This window comes from Peromyscus eremicus, chromosome 16_21 (assembly GCF_949786415.1).
Source record: "Peromyscus eremicus chromosome 16_21, PerEre_H2_v1, whole genome shotgun sequence".
Taxonomy (NCBI): Eukaryota; Metazoa; Chordata; class Mammalia; order Rodentia; family Cricetidae; genus Peromyscus; species Peromyscus eremicus.
Genome location: NC_081432.1, coordinates 26,589,544 through 26,610,304, shown reverse-complemented (window position 1 = coordinate 26,610,304; position 20,761 = coordinate 26,589,544). Strand labels below are relative to the sequence as shown.

Below are 20,761 nucleotides of genomic sequence, written 5' to 3'. Positions count from 1 at the left end.
CAGAGATTCTTATCCATCTCCCTTAGGTAGTCTTCGCTCCTGCTGCTTCAATTTCAACAGCTAGCATTTCTTTTTTGGTGCTTCCTTTTACGGCTCTTACTGTGTTTACACTGCCCATCTGCTCTTGCGTGCTGACTACTCTGTCCAGGAGACTTCCAGCATCTATCTCACTAACAATTGCTGTAAATCCCCAGTCTGTTCATCCCCATCATTGCCATCTCTGGGTCTTGGTCTAATGTTTCCTTTCAACCAGTGTTTGGTTGTTGTTTTGATTTTGGTTGTCTTTTAGTGTGCCTTGACATTTTCTCACAATAGATCGACATATTGGGCTACATAAGAAGAATGACTGAAATAGCCTAAGTGATGTGGTAGTGAAGAGGCAGGCTGTGAGCTGCGTTCTAGAGTTCTGTGACTGGGACTGAGTCTTCATGAGCCTGAGACTCTGCCTGTGATGTCTGTACACTTCTCAGCTCCCTCCTTCCCATTAGTTGGCCCAAGATGTCAAGAGGGAGGTAGAAAAAGCTGGAAATAGGGCTATTGTATAATCTAGCTATACCATTTGTAGGCGTACACCTAAAGGACTTTATATCCTACCACAGAGATACCTGTTCATCCGTGTTCATCAATGCTCTATTTACAGTAGCCAGGAAGTAAAAAAAGCCTAGATGTCCATAAATCAATGAATGGATAATGAAATTATTCATCAGTTCAGAAAAAGGATATTATGAAATTCACAGATAAAAGAATGGATCTGGAAATAATCATTATGAGGGAGGCAGCCTAGACCCAGTAAGACAAATGTCATATAGCTTTGAATCTCCATATATGTGTGTTTCCTTTGGAATCTCTATTGAGTTTAGGAATTCGGTAAGGGGCCATGGGAAGGTAGATAAATATAATGGTATCAGGGAAAAGAGGGAATAATAGCACAGGAAGAGGTAAATGCAGGGGGATAGGGAGGGTAGGGTAAAGGAGAGAATAGAGGGGGATAGCTAAGAAAGAGCAAAGACCTTTAAAAACATCATATGGAAATCTACTGTAGAAGCTTCCTAAAATATATCCATACATATATATAAAAGGAGTTATGCTATAATGGAGCACAACACCCCTACTAGACACCACAGGCTAACAAATAAAAATCATGGTGCCATATATGGATTATCTCTTCAGGAGTTTTTGGTTCCTGAGGTCCCATAAACCCCTAAATCTTGAAGGTTACTGCTAATGCTCTTGGTTACCCCCCAGAACATGACAGTAAAACTCTATTGCTGAAGCCATAGAACATGGAGAAATCGAGCTGTTACTTGCCTGGAAGCTTTGTCCTACTGTATATCCTCAGAGTTGGAAGGTGCTATGCACATGACTACAAGAGCAAAGTAACCATCCATGTGTGAGCCTGACAACCTGATTTGATTCCACATGGTGGAAAGAGGGAGCCAACTCCAGCAAGATGTCTTCTGACCTCTGTATGCACACACGTGTGCACATACACAAGACAGAAAGATAGATAGATAGATAGATAGCTAGAAAGAAATAAAGAAATACATAAATAAATAACAAAGGAAGGAATGGAAATGGTAAAATTGTATTTCTGGAACGATGGCTTAGCAGTTAAGAGCACTAGCTATTATTCGAGAGGACCCAGGTTCAATGCCCAGCACCCATATGGTAGCTCACATCGATAACTCCAGTTCCAGGGGATTTGTTCCTTTGGCCTCTGTGGATACCAGGCATGCATGTGGTACACAGACATATATATAGAGAGATATAGATATAGATATAGATATAGATAGATAGATATAGTCATAAAATAAAATAATTTTTAAAAGGAAAATTGAACTATACCTGTGATTTCTAATCAGATCTAACATTTTCAAATGGGTGTGATGGTAAATTGCTTTTCTTCTCTTGTGAGTTCCCTTATTTTTGATCTGGCTCTATTTTCCCTTTAAAAATCTTATATTTTGTTCCCACCATCATTTTATAGAGCAGAGATGCCTTTCCTCTCACTCCGAAAATGCTTTTGTTTTGTGTCTGGCTTTTTAACATTAGAGGATTTGTTTGTTCTTCAGTCAAATCTTCATTATCTTACATGGAAATACCTTCCCCCACTCAAATCTAAATCTTTATTCATATTTCTTTGTGGATATTTGGGGTTTTTTCTAACATGTCTTTAAATATTATGGAATTCATTTTGTCAAATATGTAAAGTTTTTAATGGTTTGCCAACTTAATCCCATTCTCTGATTATTGCTAGCATATGGGAATCTGATATTTTTTATGAGTCTGTTTTAAAATTGTCAGCCTTTCCTAAATTCTTATTCTAATTTTAGATGCTGCTGTTTTCTAGGTAATGATGTATTTTTCTTTGCGGTTCTTATCCCTCTTACTGTACTTTATTTCTTTGGCTCTAAATTTAAGAACGCATTAGATGACAGTGTAGCTATTTTGATTTTTTTCTTTATACTAAAATGAACATTGTTTTACTTATTTGTTTCTTGAGAGAATCTCTCATGTGCAACACAAAATGCCCTTTACATAGTATGTAGCCCAAGCTGGTCTTGAACTCACGATTCATCTGCCTCCACATCTTCGTTGCTAGGGTTACAAACATCTACCAGCACACTAAGGTCTCCTAGCACTTCTTCATTTATTTTGGGTACAGAGAAATACGTGTCATTGAGGCAGCCTCATGCCTACTGGTCAGTGTCCGTTCTTACTCGGCACTGCCTCCCGGTCCCCTCCCCTCCCCCCTCCTTCATCTTCTTCCTCTCCTGTTCCTGTTTCCACATATGTATTTCACACTCTCTTGTCCCTTCACCCTCCCCCCCACTTAAGACCTCATTCTCCTCTCTGGCAGTTCTCTTCTCTCACATTGTCTGCCTGTGTATCCGTTTCAATCTGGATTCTGTGTATAGAAGGACACGTGCCTATGTTTCTCTATCCTTTCATCTGCAGATGGATATCTGGGTTCTTATGCACACGCGGCAGTAAATGCGGATGGTGCAAGTACCTCTGTGTTGTATTTAGAATCCTTTGGGCACATGCCCAGGGGTAGTATGGCTGGCTTGCATGGTAGTTCTATTTTAGTTTTTGGAGGAACCTTCACATTAATTTTCATAGTGGCTATAATAAGGTTTATATTCCTACCAGCAATGACTGATGATTAATGACTCTTTTCCCACATCCTACTACTCAGCATTTGTTACCATTTTATTTCTTAATGATATCCATCTGACTGGGGTGAGATAGATGCTCAAAGCTGTTTGCATTACATTTTCCATGATGGTTAAGGATAACATTTTGTTGTTGTTGTTTCTTTAAATATGTATTGGCCATTTGTATTTCTTCCTTTGAGATCTGACTATTCCATTCATAAGCATATTTAATTGATCACATGATTTGGTATTTGTGGTTATAATTCTTACAGAATCTAGATACTAATTCCCCGTCAGATGTACAGTTGACCATTGGGTAGGTTGTCTCTTTACTGTGCGGAGGAATTTTTATTTCATTTAATCCCCTTTATCAATGTTCATTGTTATTTCCTGTTACTATAGTCTTTTTTTTTTTTAATCAAGTCCTTGCTTATACCTGTATCCTGGAGTGTTTTTCTACATTTTCCTCCAGCAGCTTCAAGGGTTAACTAGTACAGTGAAGTCCTTGATCCATTTTCAGTCCATTTTTATTCAGGGTGAATGTATCCTCCACTCCTTTGCATTTCCATAGCCAGTTTTCCTAGCCCTGTTTGTTCCCCAGATCCTTGTTGGAAAGCTGAACCTTAGGGCAAAGAAAATGAGAAGTGACGGGTAAGTGCAGTCTACCCTGTGGTCACATGAGGGTGTGCTAAAGAGATCTGTGAGCATGTCAGTGCAGAGCCCACACCTCACTTGCTCACCCGAGTCCTCTGGAGCTGGGCACAGCTCCCATCAGAAAGCTCCCTCAATTTTGATGTTCACTTGGAAGTGTACACCCACTCAACTACTACAGCCCTAGTGCAGCATCTTCTCCAAGAGTCTCATGATGTCTACCTGACATGCCGTTCCTCTGACCTAGAGGGATGCTACAGATCCTGTCATACTGCTTCACTCATAGTATGTAGGCTTCCTGAGAAGGCAGGCCGAATAATAAGTGTTATTCCATCAAGTTTCATTGGCCTCCAGCTCCTAGAACATTACAGTTCCTGCTGGGCCATCTCGTCTTGCAGCAGATACGCAAAGACAAAGGCTGTTGAGTTTTGATGGGAAAAAGTTGGGCAAGATATGCTTGTTGGGTGCTCCAAGACATTCCTTGGCTACTAAAAGAAAGATGGACCCAGTAGAGTGTTGATTGGTGGTAGGTGCAGATAGCTGTACTCTCATGTAACATCAGTCCTTCTTGACCTCCCTGGGCAGCTCCTGTCCTAGAAGCAGATGCACAAGCATCTCTCACCCCTGAACTCATCACTTTTCAGCATCTGCATCTCCCTATACCCTCTGTCCTTTCTGCCAAGGGCCCAGGTGCCTGTGTGTGTGTCTTGAATATCTGCTTCCTCATCAACAGTCTGTGTCCCAGCCTTACCTCCCAGAGACACCCGTATCCCTCCATCTTCATCCCTGTCTCTCTCTTTCCATATTTTCACTTTGTATGCACACACTTGATTGTGTCTGATATGCCAAAGGATGTAAAAGAATAGAGAGCATTATATACTTACAAGTCTAAGTATAGTTGAACTGCGTTATTCCTTTTCATTTTTTTTTGATGGGCCAAAAACTTGAAACAGTTTATACTGGAATGTTATATTGAATGGCTGAATTTATCTTTACTTGAAGCATCTTTATCTCAATAAATATTAAGAGCATTCATTTTAAAACACTGACGATATAGTAAATTGTTAGGCTTTTCACTTGTGAGATATCTGCAATTATGATCAAATGGAGGGACAGAGGGTCAGAGTGATGGAGTGGGAAGGTAAGATTGTAACTGAAATGGAAGAAAGGGTTAGTTGTTTTTTTTTTAACATGTGAGAGTCTGAATCTATGACATGCTCTCCTTAGACTCTTCCTGCACCTCAGTGGTTCTGTTCTAACTGTCCTCTTCTTTCCTTTTCGCTGTGTGCACACACGGTGGGCTCTGGGAACCTCAGGATGAAGTTTTAACTGTGATCCGGAGAGTGGACGATAATTGGGCAGAAGGCATGCTGGGAGACAAGGTCGGCATTTTCCCACTCCTGTACGTGGAGGTAAGCCCACTAACACCCCTGTGTGCTGCTGCTGTTTGAGTCACCAGAATGCGGGGCCCCAGCCTGGGGGAGCCCCTTTCTGAGGTAGAGGGAGGTTCCTCCCCAAGCGTGTAATGCCTCTGCTTCCTGGAGGCTTCTCCTAAACTGCCCTGGTGTCTGAGGAATCCTCTGGCCACTTCCAGCGGTTACTCCCAGCCCTGGCTGCTGTCTCCTCACCATGGGCTCCAAGGGTAGGACCTAGACAGCCTTCCCCATCCTTTCAGACACCCAGACCCATCACTCACTTTCCTGAGATGTCGGAATCCTACTGCACTGTCTCCCAACCCAGAGAGAAGAGTTTATGGTGAAGGCAGCATCTCCCTGGACAACCACACAGATCTCCAAGAAACACGACTGACCATTGGCCATGTCCTGACCCTGATGCGAATGTCATTCTGTATGCTGTGAATGTGTGTTGCTCTGATTTGGTTGATAAATAAAACGCTAATTGGCCAGTAGCCAGGCAGGAAGTATAGTATAGGTGGGATAAGCAGAGAGGAGAATTCTGGGAACAGGAAGGCTGAGTCGGGAGTCACCAGCTAGACACAGAGGAAGCAAGATGTGAAGGCAGAACAGGGAAAAGGTACCAAGCCACGTGGCTAAACATAAATAAGTATTATGGGTTAGTTGGGTTAGTTTAAATGTAAGAGCTAGTCAGTGGTAGGCCTGAGCAAATGGCCTATCAGTTCTAATTAATATAAGCCTCTGTGTGTTTACTTGGGTCCAAGTGGCCCCAGGGCTGCAGGAGCCAGGCAGGACCAGGAAAACTTCAGCTACATGACCCCTCCTTGCATTCTTTTTTTTTTTTTTTTTTTTTTTTTGACTTTTCAAGACAGAGTTTCTCTATGTAGCTTTGCACCTTTCCTGGAACTCACTCTGTAGCCCAGGCTGGCCTCTAACTCACAGAAATCCACCTGCCTCTGCCTCCCGAGTGTTGGGATTAAAGGCGTGTGCCACCACCTCCCAGCCCTCCTTGCATTCTTGTTAGCTGGGCAGCTCATCCAATAGGATCCACTCCACAGAGGGAACCTGAGGCTAATCTGAGAACTGTTTGTTTCCTGGCTCCTTTCCGTGTCCAGGAAACACTCGTTTCCCAGTGCTGCCTTAGTTAGGACAGTAGCTAAGTAGAGGCCATGCAAGCCACGTGTCTGCCCTGTGCTGTTTGTTCAACAGGATTTGCCCCACTGTGTATGTCCACCATTTGTCACTGCATTGCCATTTTGTCCTTTACCCCTAGCAGCAGTTCTCAATCTATAGGTCACAGCCCTTTGGAGGGTCAAAAGACCCTTGCACAGCGGTCATCTAAGACCATCAGAAAACACAAATATTTACATTACAGTTCATAACAGTAGTGAAGTTAGAGTTATGAAGTAGCAATGAAGACAATTTTATGGTTGGGGGGTCATCACAACATGAGGAATTGTAGTAAACTGTATGCTGAGGGTCACAGCATTAGGAAGGTTGAGAACCACTGCCTAACAGTGCTGTGAACCTTTCAGAAGTCATCTCCATGCTGAGACCCAGGGCACCTTCTCAGTCATCAGATGACAATGGGTAATGCACATTTGCTGGGATGTAGAAAGGAGAAGCCTATATTCATCACTATTAGGAACAGGAATGATGGAGACTCACGGGCTGGGACAAGAATTAAGCCCAACATTCAAAAAGGCCTTCCTCCCAAGGTCTTTATTCCAGGAGAGAGTAGAGTAGTGCCATTAGTTTGGTATTGTATCTTGTGCTTTTGTTAATAGAAGTACAATGAGCAGCCCAAGGGAATCTCTCTTCCCCCAATCAAGAGTTCAAGGATGGTTGGAATGGGCCACAGGATAGCTTTTGAAAGGCTCTAGCCCTGCCCTGTCGCATGAGCACCCACCTGGAGACCTCCATCCAGCATAGTCCCTTTTCACAGGACTCCAAAATAGTGTGGTCATAGTCAGCCCTTGGCACAGCTCTCAGCCGGCTAAGGCAAGTTAGGGACATCGTGGACTTCAGACATGACCCCATCTGGACACATCTTCACCTCTGCATTAGACATGTGGCCTGTGACCAACCTTGTCACCTTTATGAGACTCAGCAACTTATGTCTTCCAGAGGTTGGAGGCCTAGAACACTCGGGGAGCATTATTGTCAGTCTCACCACCTTGAGTGCAGCACTAAGAGACTAAGGAGACCAGCTCCAGGTAGTGGCAGCATCCTCATCCCAGAACAGATAGGAGCATACAGGATCAGATTACACCAGACCCAAGCCATTGGTCTGGTGTCACTACATTTGGGGGTTAAACAAATCCAGTGTGGTGCATGTTACCATACTTCTGGTACTATTTATAGATTCTGAAAAAAAAATAGTGGTAGCAGAACTAAAATCCTGATTAAGCTAAATAGATGTAATCAGCACCAAAGTAAATGTTACTAATGGCAACTGTCTCCTATGTGATAGTCTCTAGCATCAGTTCTAGAATGCATTGCCAGGCATTTGTTGAACCTCAGTCAGCTGCCTACTGGTTTGGGTTCATCCTCTCATGCAACACATTACTTCATCAACTATAAAGAGGGGAAGTTATTTTTGAACCCCTGTCTCTAAACATAGTGTTACCACCGAGAAAAAGCTGCGCTCTGCAGCTGTGATTCAGGGCATGGTCTGTGGTGCTGTGATACTCCATTTGTCACCCCATGGTACTTGGCACTTCTGTCTTTTGTTGATTTTTCAGTCCCCTGACTGGGCAGGAGAATGTTTTCGGGGAAGAAGCTCAAGAGAGGTTGTATATGAGTCAGGTTTCTCCAAAGAGATGGTTCCATACATGTACAAAAGGATATTTATTAAGGAAATTGGCTCGTGCAATTATGGAGGCTGAGAAGTCAGACAACAAGCCACCTTCAAGCTGGAACCCTGAGATGCTTGTGGCTTCATTTAAGTGCAAAGGTCTTAGAACCAGAGACTCTAATGGTGGGTCTCCTGGCCTCAGGCAGAAGGCCTGTAAAAACCCAACTCTGAGGTGTAACTGCCAACTCTATTTGAACAAGTCTTTACTAGGAAATTCAATATAGCCTTAGAAATTTGTTGTAAAATAATACATCATCTGAAAACCCTTTATCCTCAACCACTACCCTCCCTGAGGGCTTCTGACTTAGCCACAGATAGGGCACAGACCCATCCTTGAGGGCCAAGGAATAAGTGAAACTCCATGCCACAGTCCCCAAGGTTTGAACTTCCTCAACCCACTTAGCCAGGCAGACTGTGCCCATTGATGCCACCCTCAACCTTGTACCTGGGCAGACTTTACATGCTTCTAAGTTCTTCCACAAAACTCAAGGCTAGAGAGTCGGATGCTAATTCAGGACCTTCCTAGCCCCTGGCCAGACAGACACTAGTCCTGGGCACACGACACTTGCACTCAGCCTTAGCTAAAGAGAAGTTTGCATGGATGTAGACAAGATGTAGACAGGATGCAGACATGGTGTCTGTTTGATAATAGTTTTGCTCATGAGGAAAGTAGATCAGAAAGATGAATGTGAACATCCCATTGGCCAGACATGGCATTTGGTTCAAGAACAGTCTGTTCCCATAATCTGCAAGCCAGTATGGAACTCCCTGGTTTCTGAGTTCGTTCTAGATCTGGAAAGGGGAAAGAAAAGGCTTATGCAAGTTTTCTTCAAGAGACTAGACAAAGCTGAGAGTATGTCGGCTGGCTCAGCTGAGCATGCTGTGGGAAATTAGCATGCCTGCCATGCATCTGATGCAGTAGGCCTCACTTATCTTATCCAGGCTTCTGTCCTCTCACTACACAAGGTATCCAGAGTCCTCTCTGAGACTTTCCTCTGTTATATCCACAAACTCACTCCATCTGTCATCGAGTCCCAGAACAGCCCTGGATGACAGATGTGCTCCCATTGGCCTGGTGAGAAGTGTCTGGATCACAGGAGACAGCTCGAGCTGTTTTACTATCTTACCAGGACAGGTCATTACAGGGGCAGTAATTAATGTACTAACACCCAAGAAAGTGAAAACACGGTTATTTTTACACTTGACTTGAGCCCCCTCCACTGGCTTCTTGCTGACTTACCTCTATCCTCACCCATCTTCCTACTGGGGGACTCTAGCTAGAGTTATCCTCCGTAGGCTATCCTGAGGCACCTGCCTGCCTTACCGTCTTCCATGGCGATAGAGAAGAGGCCTTGGCTCGGCTCCCCTCAAGCTGGTACACTTGCTTATCCATTCTTCATTTTGATCTTTTCTATCTGAGGGATCCAGGCTTGTGACTCACAAACCAGAGAGCCTCACTATAGCCTTCAAAGCTCTAGTCTTAGTTTTAAAAAGCCCAGTTGCAGTGAAGGATTCTGGCTCCCACAACATACCTAGGCAGTGCTCGTTACCTCCCTTTCCCAAGCCCAGGGGTGTTTCCTTACACACACACACACACACACACACACACACACACACACACACACCTTTCCCTCTTGAAGCCATGTTCCTTAGCCACATGACTTTCAAACCATCCCCTGTAACTCTTAGATATCGACCCCATTCTGACTCATCTCCAGTACTATACAGTGCTATAGGATATCTTTCTGTACGCTGTGAATATGTGTTGGTATGACTGGTTAATAAAGAAGCTGCTCTGGCCTATGGTGAGCCAATGGTGAGCCAGGTTATAGCCAGGCAAGAAATCCAAGACAGAGACAGGAAGAAGTAAACAGAGGCAGGAAAGACACCAGCCTGCCTCTCAAGGAACAACATGCCAGCAGACCAGTAAAGCCATGGAATATGTGGCAAAACATAGATTAATAGAAATGGGTTAATTTAAGATATAAGAGCTAGCTAGCAAGAAGCTTGAGCCATAGGCCATCCAGTTCATAATTAATATAAGCCTCTTTATGTTTACTTGGGTCTGAGTGACTGCGGACCGGGCGGGACACAGGAAAACTTATGGCCACAATACAGTACATTCAAGGTGTTCTTGGAGGCCTTCCTTGAATGCCACGCCCTGTCATGTCCTGTCTACACACACTGCCCATCTTCCACCTAACCACAAAACAGCACAGGATAATGAAGGTGGTATGTTCTCTTGTTGAGAGGTCATGGGCTGACCCCACCCAAGCATAGCTGCTGTCAGGGATCTGGAGGAGGAATCACTTTGTGGCTGGGCTATAAACCCTACGATGACCAGCCAGCAACAATCCCTTTCTACTTTGCTGGCAGCCCATGCTGATTCTCTCCCAGAATTATGCAGTAAGACGGCCTCCTTGGGGAACAAGTCTTTACTTGGAGAAAGGCCCAGAGAGCATCCTCCACATTTTAAAAAGCAAATTTCACTTTATATTTAGGGTATACAACATCTTATAAGATGCTTATTGCAGTTAAGTGGTTAGTACAAGTGGTTACTACAGTATAATAATTTAGCCCATCCATTAGCACACAGTTACTCATTTTCCCATTGGCAAGGACAACTGCAGTTTACTCCTGCTACAGAAATCCTTAGTGATTCTACAGCTGTTATTAACCATCATGCTCTCATGACACCCTAGCTCTTTAACTTGTTCACACCACAGTCTACTCCTTCGTTGTCTTTTGGCACATTTTTCTCCTCCACACCCACGGTAAACATTGCTTTATTCTCTATATATTTTACTCCTGTTTAGAGTCCGTATCGTGGAGATCGCTTAACTCTTCTTTTCTTTGTGCATGTGGCTCATTTCATGGAGCATCATGTTCTCTAAATCTGCACTATGGACGGACCTAAAGAAGTTGGGATCACATACCTGGAGTCTTGGCACTCAGGAGACTGGACCTCAAAAACTTAAAGGTCTGGAGTCTGAGGTCAGTCCAGGCAGCATAGTGAGATTATGCTAAGTAAAAAAAAAAACCAAACGAACTTGAAAAATAAAGAATTTTCTCAGACTCTACATACAGGGGCAGGGGCAGGTCCTGGCTGTATAGGTGGGAGCCATTTTCCCAGCAGAGATGTGGTACTCTGCTGCAATGCTCTTTGGGCAGGCCTGGTCAGTGGTTCACAGTTTTCAGACATGTTGATAGAGGGTACATAGCCATGCAGAAATGTTCTCCCACCTACACGGTGACAGCAAAGGGGTCAGGGGAGGCTTTAGTTCAGAAGGAATGGGGTGCCTGATTTTACAGCAGGAACCAGGCATTCATTGCGACCTCAGAGTCCTCCCCAGGCCCCCATGGCTGCAGTACTGGGCAAGGGGTTTCTACCAAGATTTATAGCCCTGCCAGTAGGGAAAACACCTCACCTGTGACCTTTTGGTAATATTTACTATCTAGCAAAGATTGTGCACAAGTTCATGGTGACCCTGGCACTTTTGAGATTTAACAAAAATGCTCAAATAGGCATGTACCTTTTGGGATAATTTCTATAGAGCCTCACTTCAATCAGTTATGGAAAAATGAGAAATAACAAGCAAGTGTGGCTTCATCTTATTTCTGCTGAAATCACTCAAATCCCCTCTCTACTGCTTTTTGTGAGAGTAATTAAGGGCTCTAGTTTGACACTATTGAAAACTCTCTTCCCAAGGGGAAGCCAAGGTTTGGTTAGTCACATTTTCTAGATGTCTTCTTTCCCCTTCTTTTTAAAAATATAATAGTTTTACTAATCACTTGGGAATTACATTCATGCATATAAAGGATTTTGATCATATCCATCCTCCATTCCTCCCTATAACTCCTCCATGATCTACCTCAAGCCCCCACACAACTTCGTTTGTTCTCTCTCCTCTCTCTCTCTCTCTCTCTCTCTCTCAAATAATCCACCAAGTCCAATTTATATTGCCTATATATTCATGGCTCATAGGTTTTCAGTCATCTACTGGAGTGTGGTCAACTTACTAGACGCCACACCCTTAAGAAATCTAACTTTCCCTTCTGCAGAAGACAACTGTTAATAACTCCTCAGTCAGGCTGGGAGGCGTCATGAGCCCCAACCATGCTGGATCTCGCACATGTCTTACATAGGCAACTGTAGCTGCTGTAAATTCGTGCATACAGCAGTTATGTCACATCCAGGAGACACTGTTTGTTGTCTTCCCCAACCCCTGACTCTTACAGTAAGTAGTTCTATCCCATCACCCTCCATGGTCCATGAGACATGGGGAGAGTGAGTGGTATAGATGTCTCATTTATGGCTGAGCATTCCAAGGACACTTCGTCTCTGAACTTCAACCAGTTGGGAGTTTCTGTATTAACTGCCATCTAATCCACAAAGAGACTTCTCTGATGAGGACTTAGAGATGGACTAATCTGATTATACAGATGTGAACATAGAGGGCAGTTTAGAACTATGTCCATTTATCAAAATAATAGTGGCATGTTGACCCCAGTCATGCACTCTTGTCTAGATGTATATATAGTACCAGGGATTCTTTAGGAGCCAGACTTAAATACAATTCAGAAAACTGTTGGTTACCTCCATGACATTCATGGCACTGTTACACTCTATGTATATTTTACCATGCTAGTCATTATTGTAGCTCATGTAGTTCTCAGCTAGGTAAGATCATTGATGACTTTTCTCCTCCAGCAGACTGCATAGCACCTTCTGGTACTATGAAAGTGAGCCAGCGAGGAGCAGTCTTCCTACTCAGCGCAAACTTATTTCTCCATGTCTTGTAACCAAAGTATGTGGTATTTTTAGCAATAGGGTCTTACAATCCAGTTCTTGTGGGGACCTAAGAGCAATGGTAGTAGTCTGCATTGTTCTGGGGATCCCTGGAATACCTCTTACTTGAGGGAAGGTATCCCACACCTGGCATAAAAGGAAGATTATCACCTGGGTAGGGTAACACCAATTAAATTCATATACATACAAATAGGGAGGTTTCCATACGGCGTTTTCAAACATTTATTGTTACTTATTCCTCTCCCAACTCCTCCTCTGCTCTACCCTCTTATTCTCTCTCCAATTATACTTCCTTCCCCATTTTTCCTCTTCATATCACTTCTGTTTTACTACTGACTACTTCATTAATATCTTTCCTTCTCTATTTTACCAATGGTTTTCCTGGCTCCAAGTTAAACACAAAGATCTAGGAATTTGATACTAGGAACACATATGAGGGAGAACATGAAACGTTTATCTTTCTGGGTTTGGGTTACCTCATTCAGTGTAATGTTTTCAAGTTTCATCCATTTGCCTGAAAACTGAATAGCTGACATTTTTTTTTCCAGTTGGGTAATGTTCCATTGCACATCTGTACAGCAGTTTCACTATCCATTACATTTGGCTACTGTGAACAAAAATGAGCATATATCTCCATAATAGGAAATACAGTCCTTTAAGTATAGGCCCAGGAGAGGTATAGCTGGGTCATATATAGTATCTATTTCTAGTTTTTTGAGGTGCTGACAAATTGGTTTCCATAGTAGCTGCACCAGTTGGCATTCTGACCAGAAATGAATGAGGTTTGCCCTTTCCCGACATCCTCACCATCCTCACCAGCATTGGTTGTTATCTATGTTATTAATCAAAGCCATCCCAACTGGGATGAGATGAAATCTCAGGTATTCACATCTTCCTGATGGCTAAAGACTGTGAACATTTTAAAAATTATTTCTCAGCTTCTTCTTCTCTCTTCTCCTCCTTCTCCTCCTCCTTCTTCCTCCTCTTCCCCTTCCTCCTCTCCTCCTTCCTCCTCCTCACTGTTCCATTACATAGCCTACTTTTGAAATTGGCTTGTTTATGAGTATTTAATTTTTTTGAGTCCTTTGTATATTGTAAGTAATAATTATCTTTCAGATGTATAGAGAGTAAAGACTCCCCCCATCCATTCTGTTGGCTGCTCAAGTTTCCTTTGCACTACAGAAGCTTTTTATTTGCACAAAGTCCCACTTGTCAAGTGTTAGTCTTCATGCTTCTGCTGCTCAACTCCTATTCAGAAAGTCCATTATGTGCCTATAAGCTGAAGTACATTCCTTACTTTCTTCTCTGTCAAGTTCATGGTATCAGGCCTTGTGTTGTGGTCCTTGATGCATTTGGAGTTGACTTCTGTGCAGAGGCAGAGACAGGATCCAGTTTCATTCTTCTGCTTGTAGCTAGCCAGTTGGAACAGCACCATTTGCTTTTCTTTCTCCAAGGCATGTGTTTTGAGGTCTATAGGAGTGTGGGTTCCATGAGTCCTCAATTCTGTTTCCATTGATGAAGGTGTCTATACTGTGATGGTTGGATGTAGGAGGCCAGCTCCCACCTTTTAAAGGGTTCCTATGAGGAAGAGAGAGGGATAAGAAACTTGTAGATAGAAAGATAGCGAAGAGGAGAAAGACAGAAACACAGCATAGCTTCAGGAGGACTTGGGTCAAAACCCACTGCCCCTTCTGCCTTTTCAAATGGTCTTTTTATAACCATGCCAAAGGGAGAGGAAAAGACCTCCCCCTTGCTAGATCAAAGCACATTGCACAGTCAAGTGCAGACCCTTCCAAACAGCTGGTAACCACACCTGTGGTCAAACCATCCCCTTATGCAGCCCTGCTGGGTAAAGCAAGCTCAGATTCTCAGACCCTGAGGAAGTTCTCACTAGGAAACCTTTGTGGGTCTCTACAGTTAATTACCATAGCTCCGTACTATAACTTGAAATCAAGTGATGAAACCTTGAACAGTGTTTTTATTGTTCAGGCTTGTCTTAGCTCTCCTCCGTCTTTTGTGTTTTTATCTGGTTTGGGGTTCTGGGTAATACTGAATTCCTAAAGAGATTCAGAAGTATTCCTTCCATTTCTACTTTATGGAATAACTTGAGTACTGCTGAGGTCGGTTCCTCTTTCAAGGTCTGCTAGAATTCTGTGCTGAACTCCCTGACCCTGTGCTATTTTTAGTTGAGAGGTTTTTAAATCACTGCTTCTATCTTGTTGGTTGTTATTGATATATGTCACCTTGCGTTAACTTTGGTAGTTATGTGCATTTAGATATTAATTCATTATTTTTAGATTTTCCAATTTTATGGAACATACTTTTTTAATGTTTCTTGATTTTTTGAGATTATAATACAATTACTTCATTCACTTTCCCTACCTTCAAAACCTCCCATGTGTGTACTTGCTCTCTTTCAAGTTCATGGCTTCTTTTTCTTATTTGTGTGTGTGTCTGTGTGTCTGTGTGTATTCTTAAATAGACACCTATTCACTCTGAATAATGTTACTTGTGTATGTTTCCAGGCTATGACCACTTGGTATTAGATAACCAATTGTGGGGGGGTCTTCCCTGAGGAAGACTATTTCCCCCTCTCTCAACAATTCCTTAATTGCCTGTAGCTCCTTGTGTAGAGTTGATCCTTTGCAGCCTCCCACTCCCTACCTTACCCTGTCCACATTATCATGTCTATTGGTGTCCTCATTGTTCAGCTCACTTTGAGGAAGTTGGGTTGGTGAGACTTTGTGTGTATAACTTGTGACATTTCTAGGAGACAAAATTTCAGAACAAATGTCCTGTCCCTTTGAATCTTACAGTCTTTCTTTCTCCTCTTCTAGAATGATCCCTGAGCCTTGGGTGCAGGAGTTGTGTGGTAGATGTATCCATTGGCCCTGGGGGCTATAACTGCATTTTCATTGGTTATGGTTTTATGTAGTGATCTCCATCTGTTCCAAAGTGGTCTCCTTGATGAGGAATGAGAACTGTACTTACCTGCGCATTTAAGGATAAATATTTAGGATAAAGTTAAGGATTATTCTGGTTTATTAAAGTTACGGTTGTAGGTTCCCCTCCAAGGTCCATGACTTCACTAGCTCTAGGTAGCTGGCTCAGTTTCTAGTACCAGACATGATTTCCCTCTTGTTGGATGGTTCTTAAGTTCAATTAGAGAGCTGTTGGTTACTCCCAAGATATAGATGCCACTACTGCACCCTTAGGCCTCTCATGCTATGTTGGTCATTAGTTCATAGGCATCATAGCTGGGCAGGACTGTTAGTTGTTTCTCTCCTTCACAAGTGTTACAGTAACTTGTGGTATCCTGAAAGCTAGTCCTAAAGCAGGAGGAGGTTTTCAAGTCAGATCCAATTCAAGGACTCTAGATCCTATTTCTAACATTTTCCTCCATTTGGGATGCTGTTGGCCGTAAGTTTCTCATAGGTAGCTTTTACTGTGTTGAAGTATTTTCTCTCTAGTCTCTCTACTCTCTCTAGGACTCATGAAGACGTGTTAGATTTTGCCAAAGGCTTTTTCTACATCTGTTGAGATGATTGCGTGATGTTTGATCTTTAAATCTATTTATGTAATTTTATTACATTTATTGACTTGTGTGTGTTGGATCATCTACATCTCGGGGACTGTCATGGTGTCATGTTATTTTATGTACGTCTGTATTCTTTCTATTAGGCATTGTTATGTTCATCAGGGCTATTGGCCTATTGTTTTTTGTTGTGTCTTTTGTGATGTTGGTATTACGGTGATACTGGCTTCATAGAGGGATCTAGGGGTACTCCTTCTGTTTCTATTTTTTGAATAGTTTAAGAAGGATTAGCTATAGATCATCTTCGATAGTCTGGTAGAATTTTGCTGTGTGTCCCTGGACTTTTCTTAGCTGCAAGACTCTTTATTCCTATTCCTATTATTTCATTTGCTATGGTTCTGTTTAGGTTGTTGATCTCTTTTTTGGTTTAATTTTGGTGGTTTGGCAAAACTAGAAATTTTCTTTTAGGCTTTCCAACTTAATGTAGTGCAGCCTTTCAAAACTACTCCCTTATAGTATTCTGAGTTTAATTGATGTTATAATGTTTCCTTGTCCATTTCTGATTCTGTTGGTCTGTGTCCTCTCTCACTTTCTTTTGGTTAGTAGGCCTGAGTCTATTCTTCTTCTTTATCTTCTCAATGAACAAGCACTCAGATTTGTTGATTCCTTGTTTTTATTTCATTAATTTCACCTCTGATTGTTTTTTCTTTTGGCATCTACTGTATTCACATTCAGTTTGTTTTTGTTTTCCCAAGTTTTGAGTTGCATCGTTAAGTCACGTATGTTTACTCTTTCTGATTCTTTTACTGTAGTCACTAAAAGCTAATACATTTCCCTTGGAGGACTGCTTTTAATGTGTCTCAGGGGACTTGGTATGTTTTCTTTTCCATTTCACTTTGGGAAATGTATTATTTCTTGATTTCCTTTTCAATACATTAATCATTCCGTAATGAGTTGTTTGATTTCCATGAGTTTGTGTACTTACCAGAGATTTGTTTCCTGTCAATTTTAGATTTTATTGCATTAGGGTCAGATAGGATACACAGTTAGTTCAGGGTTTCTGAATTTGCTAAGTGTTTTTTTTTTTTTAAATCCCAGGTTTACCCTGTTTTAGAGAAGCTGCAGTATTTAGGTAAACTACTCTGTAGATAGCTGTTAAATCTATTTGATGTATAATTTAACTCTGTTTTTCTTTTTTTGTCCAGATGACCTGTATTGTAGACAATGTGGTCTTGAAATCACCTACTATCATTTGCTTGATGCTAATCTGTGTCTTTAATTCTATTAGTACACATTTTATGAAATAGACTGTATCTAGCATTGGATTTTTTGTTTGTTTGTTTGTTTGTTTTTAAAAGGTCTGTGAGCATTGGTAGCCCAAATGGGAAAAATTCATTTAAACTACATGTATTTACAAAGACTAACATGTATTACGTGTTTGGGGCAGATTGTATAATTCCTTATGACTTTTTCAGGTATTCTTAGTATAATTTTGCCCTCTTCTCTCCTCCTTTCAAATTAGAGTCTCCTCAGTCCCCCCCACTTCCCCCTTCAGATGGCTTGTGCCCTGCCGTTTCCCCTCTCACCTCAACGATCTCTTTGGACTTTGCTGGTTTCTGTAATTACCCTATGTATTATTACTGTATGTACTCACAGTTCAAGATTTGGAGTTAGCAACCCCAAATGAGACACAACATGGAACATTTGTCTGAGTTACCTCACTCAATATCATCTTTTCTAGTTCCTCAGTTTGCATTTAACTGCTGATTTTATTATTTCATTTATCTTTACAGCTGAATAGTGGACCATAGAGTGTATGTACCACATTTTTATTATCTGCTCATCAGATGAAGGACATTTATTTCCATTTTCTAGCTATTTATAGTAGAATGGCAATGAACATGTCTGAGTAATATCTGTGGAGTAGAATGTTGAGTCTTCTGGGCATATGCTAAGGAGTGGTCTAGCTAAGTCATAAGGTAGATCTATCTTTAGACTTCTAAGAATTCTTCATACTCATTCCCATATGCGCTCTACCAGTCTACAATCCTACCAAGAATGAATGATGGTCTCCCTTTCCCCACATTTTCTCCAAGGCATAAGAGGAAATGGCAAAACAGTTTTAAGTTGCACTCCCCTAATGGCTAGAGATGTTGAACACTCTTTGAAAGATATTTCCTAGCCATTTTGTTTCTTATTTTGAGAGCTCTCTGTTCAGATCCATAGCCCATTTCTTAATTGGGCCATTTGCTTCTCAACTCTTTGTGTATCATGGATATATTCCCCTGCTAGATGTATGGCTGGCAAAGATGCTTTTTGTAGATTTCTTCATTGATTGGTTTCTTTAGCTATGTAGAAGATTTTTAGTTTTAAAAATAACACTTGTCAATTGTTGGTCTCAATTCCTAGGCAAATGGAGCCCTCTTTAAAAAGTCCTTCCTGGCACCCACATCATGTAGGGCTTATGTTTTCTTCTGGCATTTTCAGTGTCTCAGGTTTCACATTGAGGTCTTTGATTCATCTGGAGTTAGTTTCTGTGCAAGGTCACAGATATGAGCCTAATTTCATTCTTCTGCAGAGAGAATTCTAGTTTTTCCAGGACCATTTGTCACAGGGTAGAGAAGAAGGTGCTCTAGAGAAGGGGATATTAGGTCACAGTCTCTGTGAAGGGGGAAAGTGGAGAACCAACCTTAACTGAGAACAGGGGGAACAGGAGGGGACAGAAGAATAGCACCAAGGATATTTGAAAAGCCACAAGGAATCCTATTGTTTTATGTTTCCTTAAAATTACACACACACACACACACACACACACACTTTTTTTATGATATGTCATTTAAGGTAACAATGTTCCCCACAAACATTAATTTAAGTATTTAACAAAACTCCCAGTACCAGACATAAGAAGCATCCTTTTTAGTTTTTAGTTAGGGGAGCCCAAGATACTCCTAAAATACTATGGGCTTTGTGATTGCCCTTCATTTTCTCCCAGAAATTAGAAGTGAGGCCCTATGACTGAAGACACAACACAGTCTGGATACAGGATGTAAAAGACCCAAGCTGGATCTTTCTGAGGACTACCTCTCACAGTACCAGAAGGATCTATGCAGGCTTCCAATGGAGAAAAACAATCAGTAGTCGTACCCAGCTCTATTGCCTACAAGCCACAACAATGACAAGAATGGCAAGATATCCCACAATGTACAATAGTGGCACTTATGTCCTAGGAGTAACCAACAGTCAGCTAATTGGACCCAATTAGGAGGGAATAGACAACTACTCATTGTTGGTGAGGCCAAAGACTCTAGAGTCGAACCGGCTACTTCCAGTTTCCTAAACTAGTATATTTTTAACTGCATTCTAAATACTTACCATATCAAGATGTAAGTATAGTTCTCACCCCTTATCAAAGAAACTTCTTTTGGTGCAGATGGAGACCGTTACACAAATCCACAACCAGTCACATGGTAGAAAACAACTGACCATGGGGTATTCAGTTCTAATTGATACATCTGCAGTATAAGCCGAATAGCTAAGGCCCTGGGAATATCACAGAAGAGGGACTGAGAATAGTGTAAGAGGCAGAGGACCAGGCCATATGCTGTGAGATGCCCATCATCTGATTAATGGATAAGGAAAACATAATACATTTACACAATGGAGTATTATTCCATTATTACGAAAATGAAATTAAGTTTGTCCACATGCACAGGTGGCCTGCTTCTGGGACCCCCGTGCTGTGGCCATAGCTCCTGGTTGTCTCCCCCTTTCATTGTGTCTGACATATCTAGCCTTGTGGAATTTGCCAGAAACCATGTGACTCTTGGTTTGAATCTAATCACTTCCAGAGGCACAGCAAAGGCACTGAGGAACGCTGGCCTGGCAGTCAGATATGTGTCTAAGCTAACAAGAGGTTCCCAGAGTGTTGCAGGGAGTGTGAGGGGTGGAAGTGGGGTGGGGCAGGGCATGCAATATTCTAGAAGATGATGCTGACATGGTCAGATTTTATTTCAACTTTATGAGTCATTTCCTATAATCAAATTCAGGGCTGAAATCAATGACATAGAAGCAAACAAACAAACAAAAAGTACAAAGAATCAAGGAAATGAAGGGTTGGTTCTTAGAAAATCAACCAGATTGACAGACCTAAGAGAGAAAATTCAAATTAATAAACTTTGAGATGAAAAGGGAGACATTACAATGTATACCAGGGAAATTTAGAAAATCACATATACTTTAAAAATCTGTATTCCACAGCATATGTGTAATCTGATGGAAGGAAATGGGGAAAATGGGGTACTCTAATTAGTAAATGGGAGAAAGATAAATACAGAA

General features: G+C 41.8%; 1 protein-coding gene and 1 long non-coding RNA gene across 2 annotated transcripts in view; one reads left to right on the top strand and one right to left on the bottom strand.

Annotated features, from left to right (window-relative positions):
- The window catches only part of Sh3rf3 (SH3 domain containing ring finger 3), a 156,158-nt gene that overhangs the window by 43,208 nt on the left and 92,189 nt on the right, over positions 1-20,761 (top strand). Inside the window, exon 3 of the mRNA XM_059243805.1 lies at positions 5,126-5,221. Within this exon, the coding sequence (XP_059099788.1) occupies positions 5,126-5,221 (96 nt within the window). The remainder of the gene's footprint in view (positions 1-5,125; positions 5,222-20,761) is intronic.
- The window catches only part of LOC131893701 (uncharacterized), a 63,530-nt gene continuing 55,868 nt past the window's right edge, over positions 13,100-20,761 (bottom strand). Inside the window, exon 2 of the long non-coding RNA XR_009374736.1 lies at positions 13,100-14,469. This is a non-coding gene — a long non-coding RNA (uncharacterized LOC131893701). The remainder of the gene's footprint in view (positions 14,470-20,761) is intronic.